Source organism: Ips typographus, linkage group LG1, assembly GCF_016097725.1.
Source record: "Ips typographus isolate SLU linkage group LG1, UJ_Ityp_2.0, whole genome shotgun sequence".
NCBI classification, from domain to species: domain Eukaryota; kingdom Metazoa; phylum Arthropoda; class Insecta; order Coleoptera; family Curculionidae; genus Ips; species Ips typographus.
Genome location: NC_138422.1, coordinates 22,879,464 through 22,903,139, shown reverse-complemented (window position 1 = coordinate 22,903,139; position 23,676 = coordinate 22,879,464). Strand labels below are relative to the sequence as shown.

At 33.3% G+C, this 23,676-nt stretch overlaps 1 protein-coding gene across 1 annotated transcript; it reads right to left on the bottom strand.

Moving 5' to 3' along the window:
- Positions 1–16,839: 16,839 nt before the first annotated feature.
- Positions 16,840–21,369, bottom strand: Toll-7 (Toll-like receptor 7). Its single transcript, XM_081974874.1, has one exon. The coding sequence runs from the start codon at positions 21,191–21,193 to the stop codon at positions 17,273–17,275; it is 3,921 nt and encodes a 1,306-aa protein (XP_081831000.1). The 5' UTR covers positions 21,194–21,369; the 3' UTR covers positions 16,840–17,272.
- Positions 21,370–23,676: the final 2,307 nt, after the last annotated feature.

The following is a 23,676-nucleotide window of genomic DNA, read 5'->3' as shown; positions in this document are numbered from 1 at the left end:
TTAGGTCTTTGTCTCGCACGTGCAATTATCTATGTTTCTCTATTAGTTACACGGTTTTCATTGACTTAAATGTATTGCTCCAAGCAGTAAATGTGTTCAATTACTTTGATTTCAAACGTTTGGTGAAAAACCCGCTCAAAAGTAGCAAAACATTATTTACAAATAAAAGTACTTGATTGAAGGTAGAAGATGCAATAGTCAAGATTAATGTTATTTGTTAAAAAGAACTTGAGTTGTATGTAATAGTTTAAAAATGAAATAATAATTTTTTTCAATAAACATCTTAAGACAGTTTTGCTGATAAATGTGCTAAAACTTACTTTGATAAAGTAATAGATTACTTATTTAGGATCTTGCAAATGCTTTGAAGTTGAGTTTAATCCTAAAAGTTCCCACTACAAATGTGCCTAACACTTAAAATGAAATTCTTTATACATTGCATGAATGCGGTCCTGTAAAATCGCGAACAAACCATCAAGAAAATCAAACAAGAGAAAAGGTGCACGGAGACAATTAAAACCGAAGTCCGGGAACAAACACTCGGTCGCTAAATGGGCCGGAATATTATTTGGGACCCACTTTGGGGCCCTCAAAATTTCACTTTTCGGTAAACACGCTACCGAGGGCGTTTTCTTACTTCGCTATTGTGTCTAGCTCGGGGAATTTCCTCCAGGTAGGGATTGTAGGCTGAAGTGTTTCCGTTTCAGCGAAGCACCTCATCTTATCGGGGTTTTTGATATTTTTCTCTTGTCATTTTATCGGCTCACCTCTCTAAGTACACAAGGTGTTCGTCGGATTATCGATTGCAAGTTTAAGATAACTTTGTGGGTTTTTATCGAAGGAGTTAAGTCTGCAAGCATTTTTTTTTTGCTTTGTACCTTATCGTTTTACTGAATGGTTACTGAGACAATAAAGGTTATAAATAAAAATAATCTATAACGTGATAATCCTTAATGACTCAACCTGGGATTATGTGATTGTTGCAGTTTTATTAGTGATAAAAATTATTATTGTTTATTATTTTTCTGATGAACGTATGCAGCTAAGCATTTTCTATAGACACATATTTGGTAGTTTAAATAACGAGTAGTTAATCAGTTAGTTGTAAATATGTCATTAGGGAGTATTATTGCAGTGTATTAGATCAATTCAAAAGTACACTTAAAGAGAGTATTTTAAATAATGATGGACGTTAATTAAAAAAGTAAAAGTGAAATTCAATGTGAAAGAAAAATTTACCAATTTTACAAGTAAATTAACGGATCTAATTAACATTTGCTTGAAAAATATTATTTTCTCCTGTCATGGCTGGCATTTCATTAAAGTAATTTTTGGTCAATATTGTCAAAATGTGATTCTTTTACCAAATAAGTAACAATTTTATAACTATTTTATGAAAAAGTAGATTTATCTGAAAAAATAACATTTTCAGATTTTTGTCACTTTTTTTTCTCATCTCATCTTATGTTTAAATTATGACAAATAATAGGTTATTGAGATGAGAAAAACGACGCAAATCTGAAAATATTATAATTTTAGCAATTTGTAATTTACTAGTAATTTACTGACAATTGTCAAAATATTTCTAATAAATCTCAGAAACACGTTTTGTTTCGAAATCTGTAAAAAAAATTAATTTTAGCAAATTTTAGGCAAATTTTGACAGTTTTCACTATAGGGGCAGATATCGCGTTTGGAGGATATTTTTGCTAGGCAGTAAAGTGTTCATTGTCAAAATATATAAAAACGAATAACTGTCATAAATCTCAGATACACGTTTTGTATGGAATACTACAAGAAAACTTTTCTAAACCCTGATTTTGTTTGATAGTCATACACAAAATTGCTTCTAAAACCCACTTGGAGTGGGAAAATAACTATATTTAGCACATTTTTGGAAATGGTATTATATTTCCTATCCCATAACCTGAAAATCACTACAAAGTTTGGTACAGTCAGGGAGAAAAGCGGTATCAAAATTTTAACTGCTAGAAACACAGTTTGAATGGACAGTCAGGGACAAAATCGCGTATAAAACAAAACATTTTTGGAATCCTCATTACATTTTCTATTTAACAACCTAAAAAAATAGTACAAAATTTAGTACAGTCAGGCAGAAAGGCGGTGTCAAAATTTGAGCTGCCAGAAACAAAGTTTGAAAGAACCGTCAAAGACAAAATTGCCTTTAAAACCACTTTCCAGTAAGAAAATAAGTGTTTTGAGCACATTTTTGGAATCCCCATTAAATTTCCTATCCAATAACATAAAAAAACACTACAAAGTTTGATACAGTCAGGGAGAAAAGCGGAATCTGAACTGCCAGAAACACAATTTGAAAGGATGGTCAGGGACAAAATCGACTTTAAACCAACTTGGAGTAAGAAAATTAGTGTTTTAAGTCTTGTTTTGAAATTTTCATTATATTTCCTATCCAATAACCTTAAAAACACTATAAAATTTAGTACAGTAAAGGAGAAAAGCGGGGTCAAAGATTGAACTGCCAGAAACACAGTTTGAAGGAACAGTCAGGGACAAAATCGCCTGCAAGTCCACTTGGAGTAAGAAAATAAATGTTTTAAGCACATTTTTGGTATCCCAATTAAATTTCCTATCCAATAACCTAAAAAAAAACGGCAAAATTTGTTACAGTCAGTGCGAAAAGCGGTGTCAAACATTGAACTGACAGAATCACAGTAAGAAAGAACAAAACCGCCGGAAAAAAACCCACTTGGAGAGGGAAAATGACTGTTTTAAGCACATTTATAAAATTCTCATTTAATCCCCTATCGGATAACCTAAAAAAACACTACAAAGTTTGGTACAGACAGGGAGAAAAGTGGAATTTGAACTGTCAGAAACACAGTTTGAAAGGACGGTCAGGGACAAAATCGACTTTAAAACCAACTTGGAGCCAGAAAATTAGTGTTTTAAGTCCTGTTTTTAAAATTTTCATTATATTTACTATCCTATAACTTAAAAAACACTATACAATTTGGTACAATCAGGGAGAAAAGCGGTGTCAAAAATTGAACTGCCAGAAACGTAGTTCGAAAGGATAGTCAGGCATACAATCGCCTGCAAAACCAACTTGGATGGAGAAAATGACAGTTTTAAGCACATTTTTGGAATCCTTATTAAATGTCCTATTTAATAACCATGAAAAACACTAAAAAATTTAGTACAGTCAGGGAGAAAAGCTGTGTCAAAGTTTGAACTGCCAGAAACAAAGTCCGAAAGGACAGTCAGGGAGAAAAGCTGTGTCAAAGTTTGAACTGCCAGAAACACAGTTTGAAGGAACAGTCAGGGACAAAATCGCCTGTAAAGTTCACTTGGAGTGAGAAAATTAATGTTTTAAGTACATTTTTGGAATCCACATTAAATATCTTATTTAATAACCTAAAAAAGTACAAGATTTGGTACAGTCAGGGATAAAAGCGGTGTCAAAGATTGAACTGCCAGAAACAAAGTCCGAAAGGACAGTCAGGCATAAAATCGCCTGCAAAACCAACTTGGATGGAGAAAATTACAGTTTTAAGAACTTTTTTGGAATCCTTATTAAATTTCCTATTTAATAACCTTGAAAAACACTAAAAAATTTAGTACAGTCAAGGAGAAAAGCTGTGTCAAAGTTTGAACTGCCAGAAACACAGTTTGAAGGAACAGTCAGGGACAAAATCGCGCTGTAAAGTCCACTTGGAGTGAGAAAATAAATGTTTTAAGCACATTTTTGGAATCCACATTAAATATCTTATATAGAAACCTAAAAAAGTACTACAAGATTTGGTACAGTCAGTGAGAAAAGCGGTATCAAAATTTGAACACAGTATTTGTAATTTACTGGGAATTTACCGATCAAATTTTCGTAATAATCATCACTAATTTCAAATAATATGTAAAAATGTTCCAGGAAATCTTTGATAAGTCGACATATTAATGTTGGGTGGTTAGCTATCCATTGAAGGGAGTTATCCATTTAAGTGAGTTGGTGCACTGAAATTTGGTGATGCAAGTTTGACGTCTTCTAGCAGACAAACCGGGCAATTAATAAACCAATTGTAATACGTCATTGAAAAGCCCTATTAATTGGCTACTCATTGACATCTATACAAGTGTCCCAAATAAGAGAGTTAAATGATTTGGTTCACTGAAATTTTAAGGAAAATTCATAGTGCAATTTTAGCACCTTCTAGCTGCCAAACTGTGCCACCAACTATTCAACTTTTATATGTCAATGAAAAGCTCTTTTTATTAGCTATCCGTTGATATTCACTAAAAAAAACAAGCCATTATACCATAAGTGCTCAGGAAAAATAATACCAAACAAAATGTTCTTTTTGCTGTTGATTCTTATACACCCAAGTGTGAGAAATTTAAAATGGTCTCTAGGGATTCAGTGCTAAGGTCAGCAAACAATTGCAAACTAATGCTCTCGTCGCAGATGGTACAACAGGTTAAAAGTGACGTTGCAAATTTTTTTTTGTCTTGTTGCCGGATATTTGTCTGAATTTCGCAATCTAATTTCCTTTAGCTTAAAGCCAAGTTCAGTGGGATGTCACGGTAATAGTCGACTCACCATACGACTAAAAGTTTCTTTGACAATAATAAAAATCCACATGTGCAGCATTTGCGTAAATCACAGCACTATTTGTAGCTTGTGATTGTTAAGAAAATCTGAAAACTGTTTTTTTTGACCAATCACAAACTACCCACTGTGCTGAGATTTACGCAAATGCTGCATATGTGGACTTAGCAAAAAGGTTTACAGAATAATATCTGAGTGGTTGTTTTTATAATATGACAGTGACATTAATTGTCAAATAGGTTTCTTGACTAATGCTGCCACACTAATGACAATTACTGATTCTAGTAAAACGTTCATGTTTGTGGTTCTGATACTACCCCTTACCTTCATAACATTATTAGGGAGACTGGAGTTTTTATCATTTAAATCAATAATACATATAATCACGGTTGTTACAGTCCATATTGTATGTTTTCAGGAAGGTATCAGAAAGGAATAGATGATGAAATGGTTAGACGTAAATTAGAAGAAATATTTCAAGAAGCAGTGAATTTGGAAACAATTAGGGAAGAAGCTTTAAACCTAAGTATTAAAACCCAACATTATTATAATAAAAAATAGTATGATTTGAGTCACAAAACACCCCAAAAGTAAGTTACTAATAATTATGATACAAACCCTGGAGTGAACAAACAACCGAGATTCGAAGAAGAATCAAGTTACACAGATACCATTCCATGGAAGTGTTTCCATTTCAAAGTCAAGGAACTTAATCACTTGGTCAGGAAGCTAATAATGAATAAGTAAAAGGTAATATTTTCAGGGTTAAGAGTTAATCAGTATTATGTTTATGAGTTGTCAGAATGTCAGGTTATGTTGTGCTGAGTTCAGAGTGTTTTAACTAAGTTGTTAGTTTATCATAACTTTATGACCTATGCATTATGTTAGAGTTTATGTGAAATTTTTTAGACGATCAAGGCAGGTTGACCGAACGAACGTTCAGTATAATATTTAAGTCGTGGCAACGTTGCTTGTCAACTGTCACTGAAAATCTATTTTTAAATGGTTTTTATGAAATAATCTTGATTTAATAAATTATTTTTTTATTTTAACTCTTTCTTTTTCAATGATTTTTGTGTCACGGTTAATATTTGTTTTTTTGTGCCTTTACGATTGACGAAACCAGCTTGATCCTGTAGGATCTGCCATTTCAGAAAACATTTAACGCGTGGAAGCCAAAGTATTATAGAAAGTGATTTCAAATTCGTTGGTTCCTGTATTTTGTACTTGAAACACTCATTTATAAGATTTGGGATTTGATTAAGTTTATTTTCATAAATTTGTTCTCTATTTACTACTATAAACTATTTGAATTCGTTTATCTTTGAGATATTAGAAATTCTTTAATCATATTTCCAATAAATTACGATAGACCTCTAAAGAAGTAAAATCTGTTTGTTACCAAACTAAAATGACCAAAAACCTGCCAAACAGTGTCACTGACAATGTAACTAAAGTTAGAAAACGTTTGAAAATAAACATCTTTGTTGTCAGTTTGTAACATGTTTTGTGAAAGTTGCTCTTCAAGTCCTTATGGGCATTTCCGAGATTCTGAAAAAGTCAACTTATCACCCAAAAAAAAAAAAAGAAAGAGAATACATAGTGATTTATGATAATATTGTGAGGTTGCCAAGAGGAACAAAATGTTTGTAAAGTGAACAGTGGGTAATAAAAATGTAGACATTTTTATTAGGTGAAAACCAAAGAATTCACAGATACTGAAAGCTACCGTTGGCCTAATTTGGGGTAATAGAGCGAGTGCGGCAGCACCATAAAGCCGTGTTTTACCATCTGACAAGGCGATTTATGGCACCGTTCGACCATTAGAGACCAGTATTAATGAAAGTCCGGCTTGCGGTATAATAGGACATTGCGATTCAGTAGCCGAAGAAGAACCTGACGCATCCGGTCAAACTGGTAATTGTCTCGAAGCTGGGTGTTCGTCATATCAAATGCGAAATGTCCAATCTTCACCTTATGACAATTAAAAATTCTGATCGTCGAGGAATCGATCAGAATGCCATCCGTGGCCATATTCGAAAAGCGCAGGCTATCGTAACATTTAATGCGCCATTGTCCCGGCCTTTTATTATAATCGTTCGCCATATTAAATCGGTCCAAAAGCAAAAGTGGACTAATTAAAAATCCGCGGCCGTTGCCAGTCGGGCTTCTTGTAATTAAAAAATCCTATTGATCCGGGGCGGCGACTGTTGAGGAGTTATTTCGAGTTTAATAATTCCACTTTTTACCGTAAAAAAACCCACGGGGCCTTTATGAAAATTCATATCGGACTCGGGGGATAATTAATTCTTTTGTCTTTCGATGTAAATAGTCGTAGTTTGAAAGAAGTCCGCCTTTTGCGGTCCAAGCCACAACCACCGACGGAGATTCGCTTTGCTTTAATACAGCGAATTCAATATTACTTTTTACTGTCGAGCTTTTATTAATCCCTCCAACGGTACGGGAAGGACTTCCAGACGAGAAAATGACTAATTAAGACTGGGCAATCTGACAAATCCAGAAACCAAAGCGCGAAACCCAGAAAAACGTCAGTCTGGACATTTTATTCAGTTAAAAATACTATTGGACCAAAAAACACGTCAGTTCAGAGAAATGCGAAATTAAAAGATAAAACAAAACATGTTTTCAACTACAACATTTAATATATAGGCTGTCCCTGAATTGGTGCCACAAACTGTAATGAGAGATAAAACATCCAAAATATGAGAAAAGTGGTCTTAAAAACATACCCTATTTAATGTCAATTTTTCGAGATACAGAGTTAAAAATAATGAAAAATTAAAGTTTTCTTCTAAAACTAAAAAAAAAAACATTGTAATGGGGTATTCAAAATATATTCAATAACCCTGTATGTACAAAGTGTTCCTTATTCGACAATTTTGTAGGATATGTATGTAGGTTAAGATACAGGGTTGTGGTTTTCGCAAGGAAGCGCTACTCACAATGTCGAAAATACCACCCATCCGACTAATAATCGAGGAGAGAAAAAGTGGAAATAAAATCGACGATGCTTAACAAGTGGGAGGAAGCTTGGCAACAATATGACGGTCATGCAAAAATATTTATTATCCAGAAATCAAAGCGCAAAACCCAGAACAACGTCAGTAATTTTGTATTTTAAGTATTTTTGAAAGGTTGTAACTTTTTTACTTCACTAAAACTCAATTAGAAAAAGGATAAAAAATACTACAAAATGAGACAAAACTGGCCTCTCTTGCTCATCATGTTACCGAAATATTGAATATCAAAAAGTAGTAAAAAATGACTTCTGATTTGAAAATTTTAAGTGCTTTTTTTGTACTTCTTTTACATTACTTAAGGTCCTTTGGTACAAATATGCCCTTTGCTGTGCATTGGAACCCTCCTGGAGCAAAATAAAAAATTGGCAAAATTGCACTTTTTGCAAAAATCGCATTTTTTCCATTTTTGAATGATTGTAACTTTTTTATTTGAACTCTTATAGATTTCACTTAAACGTCATTACAAAAAGGCTAAGAAATACTACAAAATGAGCCAAAACTGATCTCTCTAGCTCTTCATGTTACCGAGATATTGAATTTCAAAAAGTAGTAAAAAATGACTTCTAATTCCCCCCCAAAAATTTGAAAATGCTTTTTTTGTACTTATTTTGCCTAATTTAAGGTCCTTTGGTATAAATATGCGATTTGCTGTGCATTGGAACCCTCCTGTAGCAAAATAAAAAATTGCCAAAATTGCACTATTTGCAAAAATCGTAATTTTTCCATTATTGAATGATTGTAACTTTTTTATTTGAACTCTTATAGATTTCACTAAAACGGCATTAGAAAAAGGATAAGAAATACTACAAAATGAGCCAAAACTGACCTCTCTAGCTCTTCATGTTACCGAGATATTGAATTTCAAAAAGTAGTAAAAAATGACTTCTAAAACCTCCCATTGTTTTAATTTTTTTGAAAAATTAAAAATGTTAAAGTGCTTTTTTTGTACTTCTTTTACATAACTTAAGGTCCTTTGGTATAAATATGCCCTTTGCTGTGCATTGGAACCCTCCTGAAGCAAAATAAAAAAATTGCACTATTTGCAAAAATCGAATTTTTTCCATTTTTGAATGATTGTAACTTTTTTATTTGAACTCTTATAGATTTCACTTAAACGCCATTAGAAAAAGGATAAAAAATACTACAAAATGAGCTAAAAATGGCCTCTCTAGCTCTTTATGTTACCGAGATATTGAATTTCAAAATAAAGTAAAAAATGACTTCTAATACCTATTCTTTTAATTTTTTTGAAAAATTAAAAATTTTAGAGTTATTTTTTATTTCTTTCACATAATTCAAGGTCCTTTGGTATAAATATGCCCTTTGCTGTGCATTGGAACCCTCCTGAAGCAAAATAAAAAAATTGCCAAAATTGCACTATTTGCAACAATCGCATTTTTTCCATTTTTGAATGATTGTAACTTTTTTATTTGAACTCTCATAAATTTCACTTAAACGCCATTAGAAAAAGGATAAGAAATACTACAAAATGAGCCAAAAATGGCCTCTCTAGCTCTTTATTTTACCGAGATATTGAATTTCAAAATAAAGTAAAAAATGACTTCTAATACCTATTCTTTTAATTTTTTTGAAAAATGGAAAAAGTGCTTTTTTTGTACTTCTTTCACATAACTTAAGGTCCTTTGGTATAAATATGCCCTTTGCTGTGCATTGGAACCCTCCTGGAGCAAAATAAAAAATTACCAAAATTGCACTTTTTGCAAAAATCGCATTTTTTTTCATTTTTGAATGATTGTAACTTTTTTATTTGGACTCTTATAGGTTTCACTAGAACGGCATTATAAAAAGAAAGAAAATTACTACAAAATGAGCCAAAACTCTCTAGCTCTTCATGTTACCAAGATATTGAATTTCAACAATGAGTGTATGTGATGTGTTACTAAATAACAGCGAAATTAATAAAGAAATAATTATTTTTTTACATTTTTGAATGAGTGGTAGGGATTATTCTGTACTACTTGGATTATGTCGTATTATTCAGATTATTATATTATTATTACTATTATTGCATATTATTAATATTATTTGATGGGTGACCCCAATATTATCCAAGTGTCACACCCATCGTCAAAAGCAATATTTTCTTTTGTGGCACTTTTTGTCCAAAATGATTGCCAAAACATGTTTCTTTTAACATTCTTGTGCCATAATACATACATAACATTTAACTAAACCTTAAGACAAATTTTCGGACCATCTGACACCACAAAGCATACCAAATAACAAAATTCGCATACCTGGTCAAGCGTCACATGGAATTTAAAAAAAAAACTGTGATCCTCAAGACTCGATTTCAACAAAATACAACAAACTGGCCTAATCGAATTTCCGTTATCGAAATCTGTCCCTGAGATGGGTACCCAAAAAGTGGAAGCAATTTGGTACCGACTAATCCGATTTTCATGCAATTTTTGCTCGGTGCCCAGTATTAACAGTACGGACGCTTATGAAAAACCACGCGGAACCCGTTAGAAAACAATCATTCGAGGCACCAATCGAAACTGGTACCCGTTGATATAATTAACGCAACGGTACCACGAGATAGGTTATACGTTAGGTAGCATGTAGTCTAGAAATTAACATTGCTGAAAAAGTTACTACTCTTGATGAGTGCAGCTGCTAAAACGACTTAATGGGATGGGAACACTCCAACTTGGTAGATTTATGCATTTTTGTTTAATCGATTTATATGTTTTAAAATAAATATGACAAAGGACGAAGGGGCGTTTAATGAAAATGTTGAATTTAATTTTCCAGCTGCAAAGCAGCGTAACGGTTTAAAAATTAATAGCAAAAAGGAACGCAACATTTATTTATGTGTTATTCTACATTGAAGTGTTTTTATGGAAATTGGGTTTTGTCCACTGGACCGTAATGGAATATTAATTAATTTAAAATTCTCGTATTGATTTCATTTTAAAGCATTGTAAGTTTCAAACCGCAGCAGTAGCAATGGGATTCCATAATAGAGTGTTACTACACACCCTTTCACATTACCATAACACCAGTCGGACGTAAATAATATTGCCACCCTGTAATGTATCAAGGCAGACGCCTTCCGAGGTATTTAATTAAAGTAAAACGAATTCCGCGGATTCCTCGAAATACGAATGTCCCGCTAATATGAAACATCCATTCTGTCCTGCCCATGATATGCAGCGTTTTCATGGACAAGGATATTATTAATGGAAAGGATAAGTTATTGAAAAGTTTAAAAAAAGTTATACAGTTTATGCCTTACAATGTGCTATTAAGCCTTGTTTTTTAATATTAAATCGCCAGTATATAAATCAATAAAATGTTTGGTACTTTTGACTGACATTTATAAAATTGGAAACATCTATCACTCAATTTCCTTCTACTGAGAGTTATGCGAATCAGGTGCCAAAATTCAACTTCAACAAAGAAATTTTCACTCGTAGAATTGAAATAATTTAAAAATATATCCGCAAAGGTATCACTAACTTGTATTTTAAATTATAGTAGTATCAGTGTATATCAATTTCAGTCTCTTTCGAACAATATTAAACTAATTCTATTTTTTTAAACTTACAAACAATTCCATATATTCTGTGAAATTATACTTTCATATTTAGGAAAAACATACAGGATGGTCCAGTATTAATAATGTTTTCTTGTTCAACTCTCAAAAAATTCTGATTTGAAACTTCGTTTCCGAGATAATTGAGTTATTACGTTTAAAGACCGAAAATCAACCCAACCCGAACGAAAATGATGAAAATTGACTTAAGAAGCTGAAATATTGTCTTTGTGGCCAGTTTTCAGGCAAATTGAAAGACTTTAGTCTTGAAAATTGACTTAGAAACCAGTAAACTGACTTTGAAACGGTTAAAATTGTCTTGCGAGGCTTAAAAATTGTTTTAGTAACCAGCTTTCAGACAAGTTGAAAGAAAAAGGAAAAGAGGAAACTGAATAGGAAGGCTTAGAAACTGTCTTTTTAGTCAGTCGTCATAATTTTCAGGTAAATTCAAGCTTGTTTACTATTAAATTGACATCTACACTTATCAGTGCAAAAAATTTAAATATTTCTAAAAAATTTATACTTGATTTAGTGCTTTAAAACTGAGAAATCGAGTTTAACAGTATTTATGATAGTAAAAGCCAAGTTTAAGACACTTTTTTCACTATTGAAAGTAACTATAAGTAAGTACAGTATTTTGACACTAAATGCTACGATATTAGAACAATATTAGACTTCAAAAGACTCTTCAGTATTGAAAGAAACAAATTTTGACACTAAATGCTACGATATTAGTCACCAAAACTAATTTTTTAAAATGAATTAGTCCGAAAATTTAATTTGGACTGTTTCCAGTGTTTAATTAAATTCCAGGCTTGTTTCAGTCCAGAGAATTGAGATGTACACCAATTAAAGTCTTGAAAATAGATTTTTGGACTTTCTTTAGTCTTAGTGAAGTCATAACCAGCATTAGAAGTCAACTTTTAGACTATTTTTAGTAGTAAAAAATAAGTTTTATGCGCAGAAATATTTGTCTTGATTTGTGCACTCTTTTTAGTACTTGAAATCCAGTTTCAGACTCCCTAAAATGGATTTCAGTCTAAAAAAAACAAATTTTTAGACTATTCCTAGTAGCAACTAGTCAATAACAAGTTTTTAGACTATTCAGTACAAATTCGGACTTTCACAAGTCTTGAATGTTCAGTTTTACACTATTTATAGTCTAAAAAATTAAACGCCATTAAAAAGTTAAAATACTCAATACTCAAGTTTTTTGAGTATTTTAAGTGCCAAAAATTAACTTGTAAACCTCTCATATGACCAGATTTCAACCATTTTGAACCATTTTAAAGTAAAAGATTCAATATAACCCAGCTAGACGACCCAGACTGGTAATAAACTCATTAAGTAGATATACAGGGTGAATTTATTATCATGCAAGCTGAAATATTGCTGTTTCACTTTTTGGCGAAACACCCTGGATAAAAAATCTATTAAAATTGCCTCAAATAATAATTTTTTGTTCTAACCGTGCCAAGGATTGATTGAAATACAGGGTGTTCAAAAGTTCAGTTTAAACTGTCAACATTTTTGAAAAAAAAAATCCTAAAAAACTAATGAAATTTGTACAGGGTGTTCAATTACAGTGTTGTTTTTTGCTGCAACTAAGTACTTGCTTAGGACACTCTGTATAATAAATATATTATGTGTATAAAGTGCGGTTCAGTTAAAAAAAAAAAACGATTTTTGATGAAATTTGGTTTAATTGTATCTTTATTAGGAAGTGTTTAAAAAGAACTAAAAAAAAATAAAAAATCAAGAAGTTTTCCAGATATTGATATTTTAGGTCCAAAATACAAAAATTTATTGCATTCATCGATTCTACAGAAAAAATACAAAAGAAACTGGGTTTTTCTTTATTGAACAAACCTATTAGGTATTGGTTTACAGTATTATTGTAAACATTTGAGCCGAATATTTTGTATAGGTATTATTGCAATTTACTGTAGAAGTTAACGTACTAAACAATATAATAAACAATAATTGTAAACTTGAATGATTTAATGTGAATGTTGAATGTTTTAATTAACCTTTAAAAATTTTAGAGAAAAATGCAAAAAAATCAATATTTTGTAGGTGTTATTTTTGATTGTCATTGTAAAAATTATAGTTAATTTTGTTAGTTTAATTTGACACAACATTGAAAAAAACAACATCAAACCCCCAGTAGTCCTTGTTTTGTTTAAATTTTTTTTTGCTTTCTGATGGAATGGGGAATATCTATCTTTTTATTGTAATTATTATATTTTCAAACTAAAAAAAGTTTTATATGAGCCGATCCATACTGTGCTGCTGGGCAGGCTGCCACAAGGACGCCAATAAAGGTTGCTAAATTACGGATAGTGCAGGTTTTTTGATTAGATATTTGCTATCATATAAACAATTTTTTTTTCTTCTGAATTGATAATGCCATCTTCATTGCAATCAAATTGAAAGCCTAAAAATCTACATTTATGGGTGTGGAATAACATGCTTTTTTCCTTATTTATAACTGATCATACTGAGTATTCCAAAAAAGTACTGTTTTACTTGTTGTAGTGTCATCAACTAATTTTAAACTGGGTTATATGAAAACAAAAATTATTCAGCTACACAGTAAAATAAAATGAAATACTGTATCGTAAAGTAACATGGTATTTATTATAAATTTTGCCGCTAATTAAATGCAGGATGCTTTAGAGGTTGGTCGATGTTACATTCTAAGGTCGATGCCTTTATATAAACACGTGATAGCATTGCATAGGTAAATTTAAATAGTTTATTGCGCATATTTCCAATTACATAGTAATTATCTTTTTTTTTAATCAAACTAATTTAATAATAACCCATAAATATAATTTTTACTGCGTTAGGATATTACGTGTTTATTAAAAAATTATATTCAACTCCGGAAATGTTGAAATTTTCATAGTTGAATGCAACAGAGGAAATCCTTCGGACTTGGTGCAGAACTGTTGACTGAAATTTACAATCCACAACTGACCGTTGATTTCAAATAAAAAAATCAATAAGAAGAAAATGCTTTAGAGTTGACGGGTGGTACAATTATTATTTTAGTGATGTTATTAATAGAAAAAATAACAAATTGCAAGCGTCAGATGTTTTAACGAAAACCTAAAATCACTGACTAAGCAACAGGTAATAGTAAATATAGATATGCACCTAATACCAAATACTCACGTTTGATAAGTACTTATCTACAATTTTCTACTGTTCAATTTATTGCCTGCACTGAAATTCCTTACACGTTAAATTGTTAGTAAGTAAAAAAGTAAGTTAAGTATTTTATTGAAACAAAGCATATTTCAACTATAATCTATTCACGATGTTTTTAGGTTTTAGATGTAATTTTTATATTTTGCGAATAATTTTGATATTTATTTTTATGTAGACACATTGCCAAATAATAAAAAAAATTACAATTTCCAAGAAACATTTTTTTTTTCTTAATTACACACCCACGAATTTTCCCATAAACTCATAAAAGGCAGTAGGAACTGAATTTATTTTATTGTTATTTCATGGGGTATTTTAACCGTTATACAGGGTGTCCTAGGTGATAATGTGTGTGTTGAGATTTTAAATATAAAAAGATAAATAATTTTTGAACATATAATTAAGACACAGAGTGAATCAAAATATGCAATGAAAGTACCTATAGGAATTTCATAATTTTACATAGGAACTCAGTTATAAGAAGAGAGAACCATTGGAAATCAAGTCACTCGACAAAGGTGGAAAAAAACTATGTTAGAATGTTGAAGCAGCTGTGACGTTATACGACAGTTGGTCACATGACTACTTGAACAGAAACTCTGACTGATATCTTGTGACTAACTCTCAAATTACTTCACATCAGCTTCGACAGAATGACACCTGTCACTTTTAGTTTCAATGTAGAATGTAGACAATTTTACACCTCTATAATATATTTGAATACTTTGTTGTTTCAGTTTTATGAGAGTATTAAAAGTTTGCTTCATTTTGTAGTTTTTTTTAATTTCAAACAGTAAAAGTTTAATTCAAATCTTTATTTTTAAAGGTAAAAATTAAAAGGTAATCTAAAAATGATTTCCTTTCATATATAGTACATTATTAAAATAAATTTTGTATCTATTAAACATGAAAAAATATAAAAAACTTATCTAAAAACCAAAAAAAAAAACGTTTAAGTTAATACTAATCGAGATAATAATTAACAAAATTTGTGTAATATAACCAAATTTACAGATTTCCTATAACTACTCATGTTCCGATAAAGGTTTAATATGCACATTTCAGCAACGTTGCTATACTGTAGATTTACGTAGATTACAGTACCAAATTTTGGCAATGCTGTTAAATTGACCAATTTCCAGATTTAGCAGTAACACTTTTGAAAAAAATTGGCAGATTGATCATTTTTAAAATTCAGTATCAAGAGTATTAGAATGTTACCAAATTTCAGTCTCAAAATAAAACTGCGAAAATGTATCAATTAACCTTGATTTTATCGTTTTCATACTTGAAAATTTACTTTCTTACTGAATATTTAGTTTAAACATATGACGGAGAACTTTAGGACAGTGTTCCAACATTGAAAATTTTCTTGTTTTTTTGATTTGAAAGAATGTTAAAATAAATTTTCAAATTTTTTAACTGAGGAACTTTAATATTTGATTTTTAGCTTAAATGTCGTTTTCAGAATATGAAGATTGACTTGAGAATTTCGTTGCAAGCCATTATCCAGTTTCAAACTGTAAAAATTTACCTAAAATATGCTTTTAGATTGGTCAATTACATTTTTTAAACTTTGAATTCTTCAAAACTGATCTTTGATTTTGAATTTTATCATAATTTTGACTCTCGAGCTGTGACATGTTGCCCAATTGGTCATTAACAGAATTTACAACCAAATTTTAGTAATGCAGCCAAATTAAAATTTGTCCTTAAAATTACTCATAAATGCACATTTCGCAACGTTGTCAAACTGACGATTTTTGTAATTTAGTACCAAATTTTGGCAATGTTGCTAAATTGCTAATTTTTCTAATTTAGTAGCAGGAATTTCGAAATCGATTATTTTTACAATCAGGAAAGTATTTGGAAATCCAGTTATTATTGGTAGTTTAAAATTAAATACAAAACAAACTTTTTAAAAATTTGAAAATGAAACACTCGGTGATATTACTGTCACATTTATAGACTTCACGAGCCCACAAAACATATACATATTTTATTTGTAATCCTTTAAAGAAACATTACTGAAATGATTATGATAATGTCCTGAAATGATAACATCGACAAAACTGTATTTAAACTAAATATTAGTCAATCAGGTAAAATTCGAGGTAAAATTATAATTTTTCAATAATTTTGATAACAACCAATTACCCGAATTGTATTACAAAAATCTGTCAACTTACCTTAAAAGTCCATACTTACCTACTGACATTCGAGAATATTTAACGTCATTAAATTCATAGTTAAATGTCTCTATTATTGAATATTGGCATGATAGTAAATTAAACTCCCCCAGGTGATTTAACCAAAAGTGACTCGACAGAAAAAATAACAAGCAAAATCCCTCTTCAAATATTATTCCAATCCCCTTTACAGAATGAAATCGTTTTCCTATATCAGCCCAAGGATCGATAAAGAAAACGCCGAAAGAGTAAATTTCACATCATGTTTATTATATAATTCGTTTTTTTTTTGCAAGTTCGTAAAAAATATACACATAGTACAAACCGATAACGGTTAAACAAATAAATATATCTATATACAAGACTGTACAAAAATAATACAGGAGGAAAATAATTACACGTTTCTCGACCTTATACTTTACCTAAAATGTACGTAATAGTCGGTTTTTTTTATATATAAAGAGTAATATACAATTTTTGTGACACATGTTTCAGGAATTATTATTATTTAAGTAGGTAAAATTCGATTACTCACTCTAGTGGTTGTCCATCACACTTGCACAGATTAGTCCAGTAGTGTTTTGACTAGTAACAACAATATGCCACAAAACAACCGTAAATTTGTTAAACAGTCCTCAACTATACTATTATAATACATATACCTAGTCAGTCAGAAAAGTTATCACACAAGATAGGCCTGTCCACCGTTGTGGGTGCCCTGCATCACTACGTGGGGGGGACGCCACTGTTGCGGCACTCCCCGACGTCCCGACGCCCCCCTTTCAAGGGTGCTATAGTCCGAATCTATGCTGGAGTAGATGTGATCCGAAATTGGTCTCGGTTCCTGGACTATTCTTCTTGATGGCCTGGGGGACGGGGTGGCCGTCGTCGCCGAGGAATAGTTGGCGTCCTCGGCCTCTTGGGGCACGTACGCAGGAGGCGGCATCATCTGCATACTTGGCGATGGCGGAGCTTGTCCCCGAATTTTTTCAGGAAAATGATGATGAGAATGATGGGTTCCATTGGCCACCACTCTCGAATCTATGGTGTAATTGTTTATATTACGCCTATAGTTGGCGTTAATTTTCCCCCGGGCTTCTACAGGAGGTAAAGCGTACTTCAGCCTTTCCCAAAACCTCCTTTCACCCCATCTGACCCGTTCTGCGGTTTTGAGGTAGAGCCTCAACTCTGGATCCATAATAGCATCTTGGAAAGGCCCCACTTCAATTATTACTAGCTTATACACTCGACCTTTTAAAGCCTCGTGAAAAGCTTGTCTGAGGTCAAATCTAGCCCATTCAGTTTCAACAAAATTCCTCGTAAGGATCATTATGACTCTCCTACTGGCCTCTGAGGCTTCAAGCACTGCGGAAGAGGCGTGTTGGTTATATGCAGTGTTGGACAGGTCTCTGTAGTGCAAACACAGCTGATAGTGGGGTTCTAGACTTGCAGCTACACTATGCACTACCCATTCTTCATCTTTAGGGCTGTAGCACACAAAAGCGTCATAAAGCTTATCACCATCGTCAAATTTCGAGCTGGAGTCTCTATAGTTGCACAAACGCACTCCGTAACGCGAGTACAGCCACACGCGAATAGGATCTCTGAATATGAACCAGAGAACCATCACCAAAAGCATGATAATTACCACGCAAAGGGTTAACACCACCATAGGCCAATAATCTCCAACTAACATGGAGTCTATCACTGAACTGCCCGCGTAATAGTCACTACACACTGTAGAGTTAAAGTCCAGTTCGCGATTTTGGCTCGGTTTAGTGTCCGGGATTGAACAAGTCAAAGTAGCACTGTCCAGAACTTTTACAGCGTTTTCAGCCACCCAAGTGGTCAAACCTTGCAGGAACTTACACCGACACGACCACGGATTATTCCCCAACATAATTTGCACTAGTTTTTTATTGGAACTAAACTGCCACACTGGGAAAGTTGCTAGTTTGTTGCCGTCTAGCCTTAAAACCTCCAAGGAAGTCAAAGGTTCGAAAGTTTGATTATCAACACTTTCAATAAGGTTGTGTTGTAAATATAACTCTTTCAGTTTATCCAGATGCTCAAACTCATACCCTTTCAGCTGCCTCAGCTTATTATCCTCCAGGTGCAACACTTGAAGAGAATTCAAACTGTTGAAAGTGCTGTTTTGAATACTTTCCACATTGCTGTTGTTGACAAACAGGGTTTTTAGGTTTTTACGTCCAATAAATGCGTGATTTTGCAGTTCTTTGAGATAGTTTCCGTCTAGGTAAACCTCAGTAGCGTCCATAGGGATTTTACTGGGGATTTCCAAGGCGGACTGTCCAGAACAATCTACAACGTTCGTGTTCCAGGTTTCGTCGTGATAGCAGCTGCAGTTGTCTGGACAGGTCATTTCACAGTCACAAGCGTCAAAATCACAACAGTGACACAAAGTAAAGCAGTGGGTTTCGTAAGTGCACAAAAAGTCACTGGATTTAGCTTGGCTTAAAGGCATATGGGTCATTCCTCTTGAATGAGTCATTTTGCACATAACATTTTCTGCGTCCATTATTTTAGGATATTGCCTGGATCCGGACATTTTGTTGATATTCTGCAGCCACTCCATAGTGCAATCACAATGAAATGGATTCCCTCCTAGGTAAACTTCAGGTAGAGATCTGTTTGTTGGTACTGAAGTTAGCCTTAAGGCGTTCAAGTCCAAATTTACTAAGTCGTTGGCGTACATGTCACACCTGGCTAAATTTGGTTTGTCTAGGAAGGTGTTTGGATGCACTTTTTTGATAAAGTTGTTGTTTATAAACAGAAGTTCTATGGTGTTTGGTATTGACATTGGGCCGATTTCTGTGATTCTATTGTGGCTAGCGTCTAAGGTTTTAACTCCAATCTCGTCCTGGATTTTATAGTAATTTCCCAAGTGTTCTATAAAATTACCGTGTATGTCCAGCCACTTTAAGTTGCTTGGTATAAAAGCGTAGTCAAACCACACTAAATGGTTTTCAGACAAGTTTAACCAGAGCAAACTAGCTAAAGTGGCGAAAACCCCGTTAATATCAGTGAGGAAGTTTTCATCCAGTCTGATAGCCTCAATTTGGGTGTTTCGTTCAAATGCACCTCTTTCAATGTGTTGGATTTTGTTTTTAGCCAAATTGAGCACTTGTAAACTCGGTAAATCCCACAACATTCCACGAGTTATATTTCCAATCGTGTTATCTATTAACCTCAATCCGGTCAGCTGGTTAAGGTTTCTGAAAGTACCGTTCTGGAACTCACTAATTTGGTTCTCGCCCAAATCCAAAGTTTTAAGGAAGAGCAAATCCTGGACAGCTTCAGGGACTTCACTAAGAGCATTCGAACTTAAATCCAGCTCTTTCAAAGCGGAACAGTTTTCAAAAGTGCGGCTATCCATAGTTACTATCAAGTTATTGTTTAGCGTTAATTTGCTAAGCACGAATAGTCCGTTGAACAAGTAAGGTCCGATGGTGTTGAGACGGTTTTCAGCCAAGTTCAATGTGTGCAGGTTATATAACGGTAAAAATGCGTTGTCTTCTATGAATCCTATTGAGTTGTTGCGTAAATCCAAAATTTGCAGAAAGTACAAGTCCTTAAAAGTGCGTGAATCGATGCGAGTTAAAGCGTTGTGGGATAAGTTCAAAACAATCAGCCTGATTAGTCCTGTGAAAGTTCCATTATCAATGTGATTGCTGGTTAGTTGATTTCCACTTAAATCTAGTACAAGAAGTTGTTCCAAACGGTGAAACAACCCTCGAGCTAGTGAATATAGGGAGTTGTTCTGCAAGTGGATTTCTTTCAGTTCTGGCGAGCCAGCAAATAATCCTTGAGGTAAAGTTCCAATTTTGTTGTTACTCATATCCAAAATCTTCAAACTAACCAGTCCAGCCAAACTTTCACCAGAAATTGTAGTAATATTGTTAAACTGCAGGTTAAGGTTTTGCAATCTGCGTAACTTGGAGAAACCACTATCCTCTGCAAGTTCTTTGAGTTCATTAAAACTCAAGTCCAAATTCTGCAACTCACTGGAACCGCACTCAGTATTAATTCCAATCCGGTCACTGCCCCTAATTTTGTTTCTAGTAAGGTTCAAAGTGTGCAAATTGACCAAAGGGCAAAATGCTCCTTCAGGAATTGCACGAACATTGTTATTCCCCAAGTCTAACAGTTGCAGCTCTTTCAGTCCTTCGAAACTTTTTTCACTGAGTTCCAAATTTTTTTGAAGTCCCCACTCTGAATTGAAACTATTCAGTTGCAGTTTCTTCAAATTGTACATCCCTTCAAAAGATTGCGGGTCCACGGACAGAACTTTGCAATTTTTAATTTTCAAGTCTTCCAGTTCGTGCAGTTTACGCAATGTTGATGGAAGCACGCTTTCGTAGAAAATTGCATTGGAGCATGTAATTTTCAGTCGTGAGGTGAGTTCTTGAGGAATGCTGGTGAGATTAGTGGCGCGACCATCCAAAAGTCGTACATTGCAAGTCACAGAAAGTTTGGAGCTGCCTTCGTTGTTGTCAGGAAGCCACGAACACAACTCTCCATCGTATTTTCCACTAACCAAACTGAACAACAGAACAAAACCAGCGAAAAGTAACGAAAACATTTTTGCAAAAAAGTTTTTAGTGATCGTGCAGCATTTAGGCTGCGTATTCACTAGCGCGACACTTACGACCCGTTACTTGTTTCGTGCGCGACACGACATCGTCGGGGATTTCGCTTAAAGACCGTTACAAGTCCAGCTTCGACTAAAGCTGTAACTACACTGAAAGCTTTCGTTAGAATACTGCGGTATAAACGACAAGAACGAGGGGGAATGGAAACGCACGCGCTTTCGTTAGTTTCTAAGCGCGCCGCTTATAACTGCGAGGGCAGCACCGGACGGTCAACCTTTTTTGGAAGGACCAACCGAATAAGTTAATTAAGATTCCTCCTAAGATTCGATAAGATGTTTGTATTTCGAATGGGAGGCTGTGTAATGGCGCTTTGTTTTGTAAACATTTCAACTTGGGGTTATCTCTTCTTTTTGACGGGTTAGTAGATGTATTTTTTTTCGGTTTCAGCTACTGGTTATATCAGCAATTTTAACTACTTTATCAAATTGATTTTAGTTTGTCTATTGTCTAGGGTCAGGGCGTGGCAAAATGGTTGAATTAAAAAGTTGCGATAAGCTGAATAAGGACCATATAAAGAAGATTGAAATAATAGCAGGTGTCCAAGAGCACCCTGGACATAGGAGATTAACATGGGAAAACGGTTTTGATTTTTTTGCGCCTGGAAAAACGCTTTAGATGGGACTGTGAAATGTGAATAATTAAACTGGCTATAAAACCTCTGAGAAACCTTTTCTAGGAACAGAATATGGTCTTACACAGTCAAATTATCAGTCAGGTGACAAAAGTTTTTGTATATGGGTAGGTACTGCCAAAAAAACAACTTTTCAATTGAGCTATCTACATGAGCTGTTCTATTCTAGGTTTAGCTATTAACATTATAATTGTGTACTTTTTTCCACACACTCAATTGTTCCCAATAAAACTTTGTACACTGAACATTTGTATTAATTATTTATTCACAGTTCAAGGTACGGTAGGTAAGGTAGTACACATTTTCTTGAAGTGAATAGCTTAGGTACAATAGGTGGCAAAGAAAACTGGTCTTACCAGATAAACAGTGATTGTTCCACAGATTGAGTGTGAGTGGGTGAACCTTTCACCATACAAGCTATGCTAAAAACAACTGTGTCTTACTAACCTAATGTTTGTTTGGATAATAGTGGAGTTTCAAAGTAGCAAAGGTAGGTGAAATGTAGTGATTGAAAGTCTCTAAAGAGAAACAATTTGCTTCTAATTCAATACACCATTTCACAGCACATATTTTTACTAATCAAATGTGAACTCGAGTTACACATTACTTGCAAATAAACTATTTTTGGTTAGTAGACATTTTACAAGTAACCTTGTAGATGAATGATGTTCAAGTTAACTAATGGAGCTAATTAAATATCAGTACTTACTTTACCCTGTTAGGGAAAAAACATTGACAATCAGTTATAAAAAATGCCTTTTTATTAACATCATACAATGTAAAACCACTTAAACACTATGGTGTGTTGATAACACTACAAAACAGAAGGATACCATAAAACTATCAGTCACATAGGTCACTAAATTGCTTCATTTTTGAGGGAAGTATTTACCCTCTTTTGTGATCCCTGTATAGTAAAGCAACTTATCTTCAAACATCTGCAGGCCTTCCTAGTCCATTGTTTTTATCACTTTAAATCGTTTGGTAGTGTTATGAAGAGGCTTGAGGTAGGTGATTCAGTTGTCCTCATTAAATATTTGCAAGCAAAACCAGTGTTTTCTTAAAGAATTTTGCTACAAAGTAAATAAGTTGAGTAGAGACATTGAATGAGGTTATAAACGCAACTTACCAGATTTTTGGGCTGTGGCTCCTGATAAAGTATTTTTATAACGATTTATTTTTTTTAAGTTGATAGCCGAAAATGTGCTCTACAACTTTTATCTAAAGCGTTTTTCCATTAAATGAACCGTACAGGCGCAAAAAAAAACAAAACCATTTTCCCATGTTAATCTCCTATGTCCAGGGTGCTCTTGGACATCTGGTATATCAGGCCATTAAAGACAACCTTGAAAAAATAGTGAAGTAGTAATCCATAATCACTAAAACCATAAAAAGCTACAATTACATCCAATTGGTAAGCTTGTGTTTACTGGACACCCTGTATAAGACAAAATTAGTATTATTTTAACATAATTTAACTCCTCTCAAAAATTATGACTAACTCAAGGAACACTCACATAATTAAAAACTTAATAATAATCCACACTATAATAATAACCCAATAATTTCTTTATTACAATTTACCCAAATTATTAATCACTAATTAAATAGAGTATTACGGAATAATTCATGTACAAAAACCACTTATATGTACAACTCCATCTTGATTAGGACAGCATATATCTAAAAATACCAGAGAAACTTTACTAAAATTAAGTAAATAACTCCGGAAACCAGCCCCGCATTATGTATGAGATGTCGCATATATTATGAAAAAGGTGT

Coding starts and splice junctions, on each gene's coding strand:
- Toll-7 (XM_081974874.1), bottom strand. CDS start 21,193: ATGTTTTCGTTACTTTTCGCTGGTTTTGTTCTGTTGTTCAGTTTGGTT.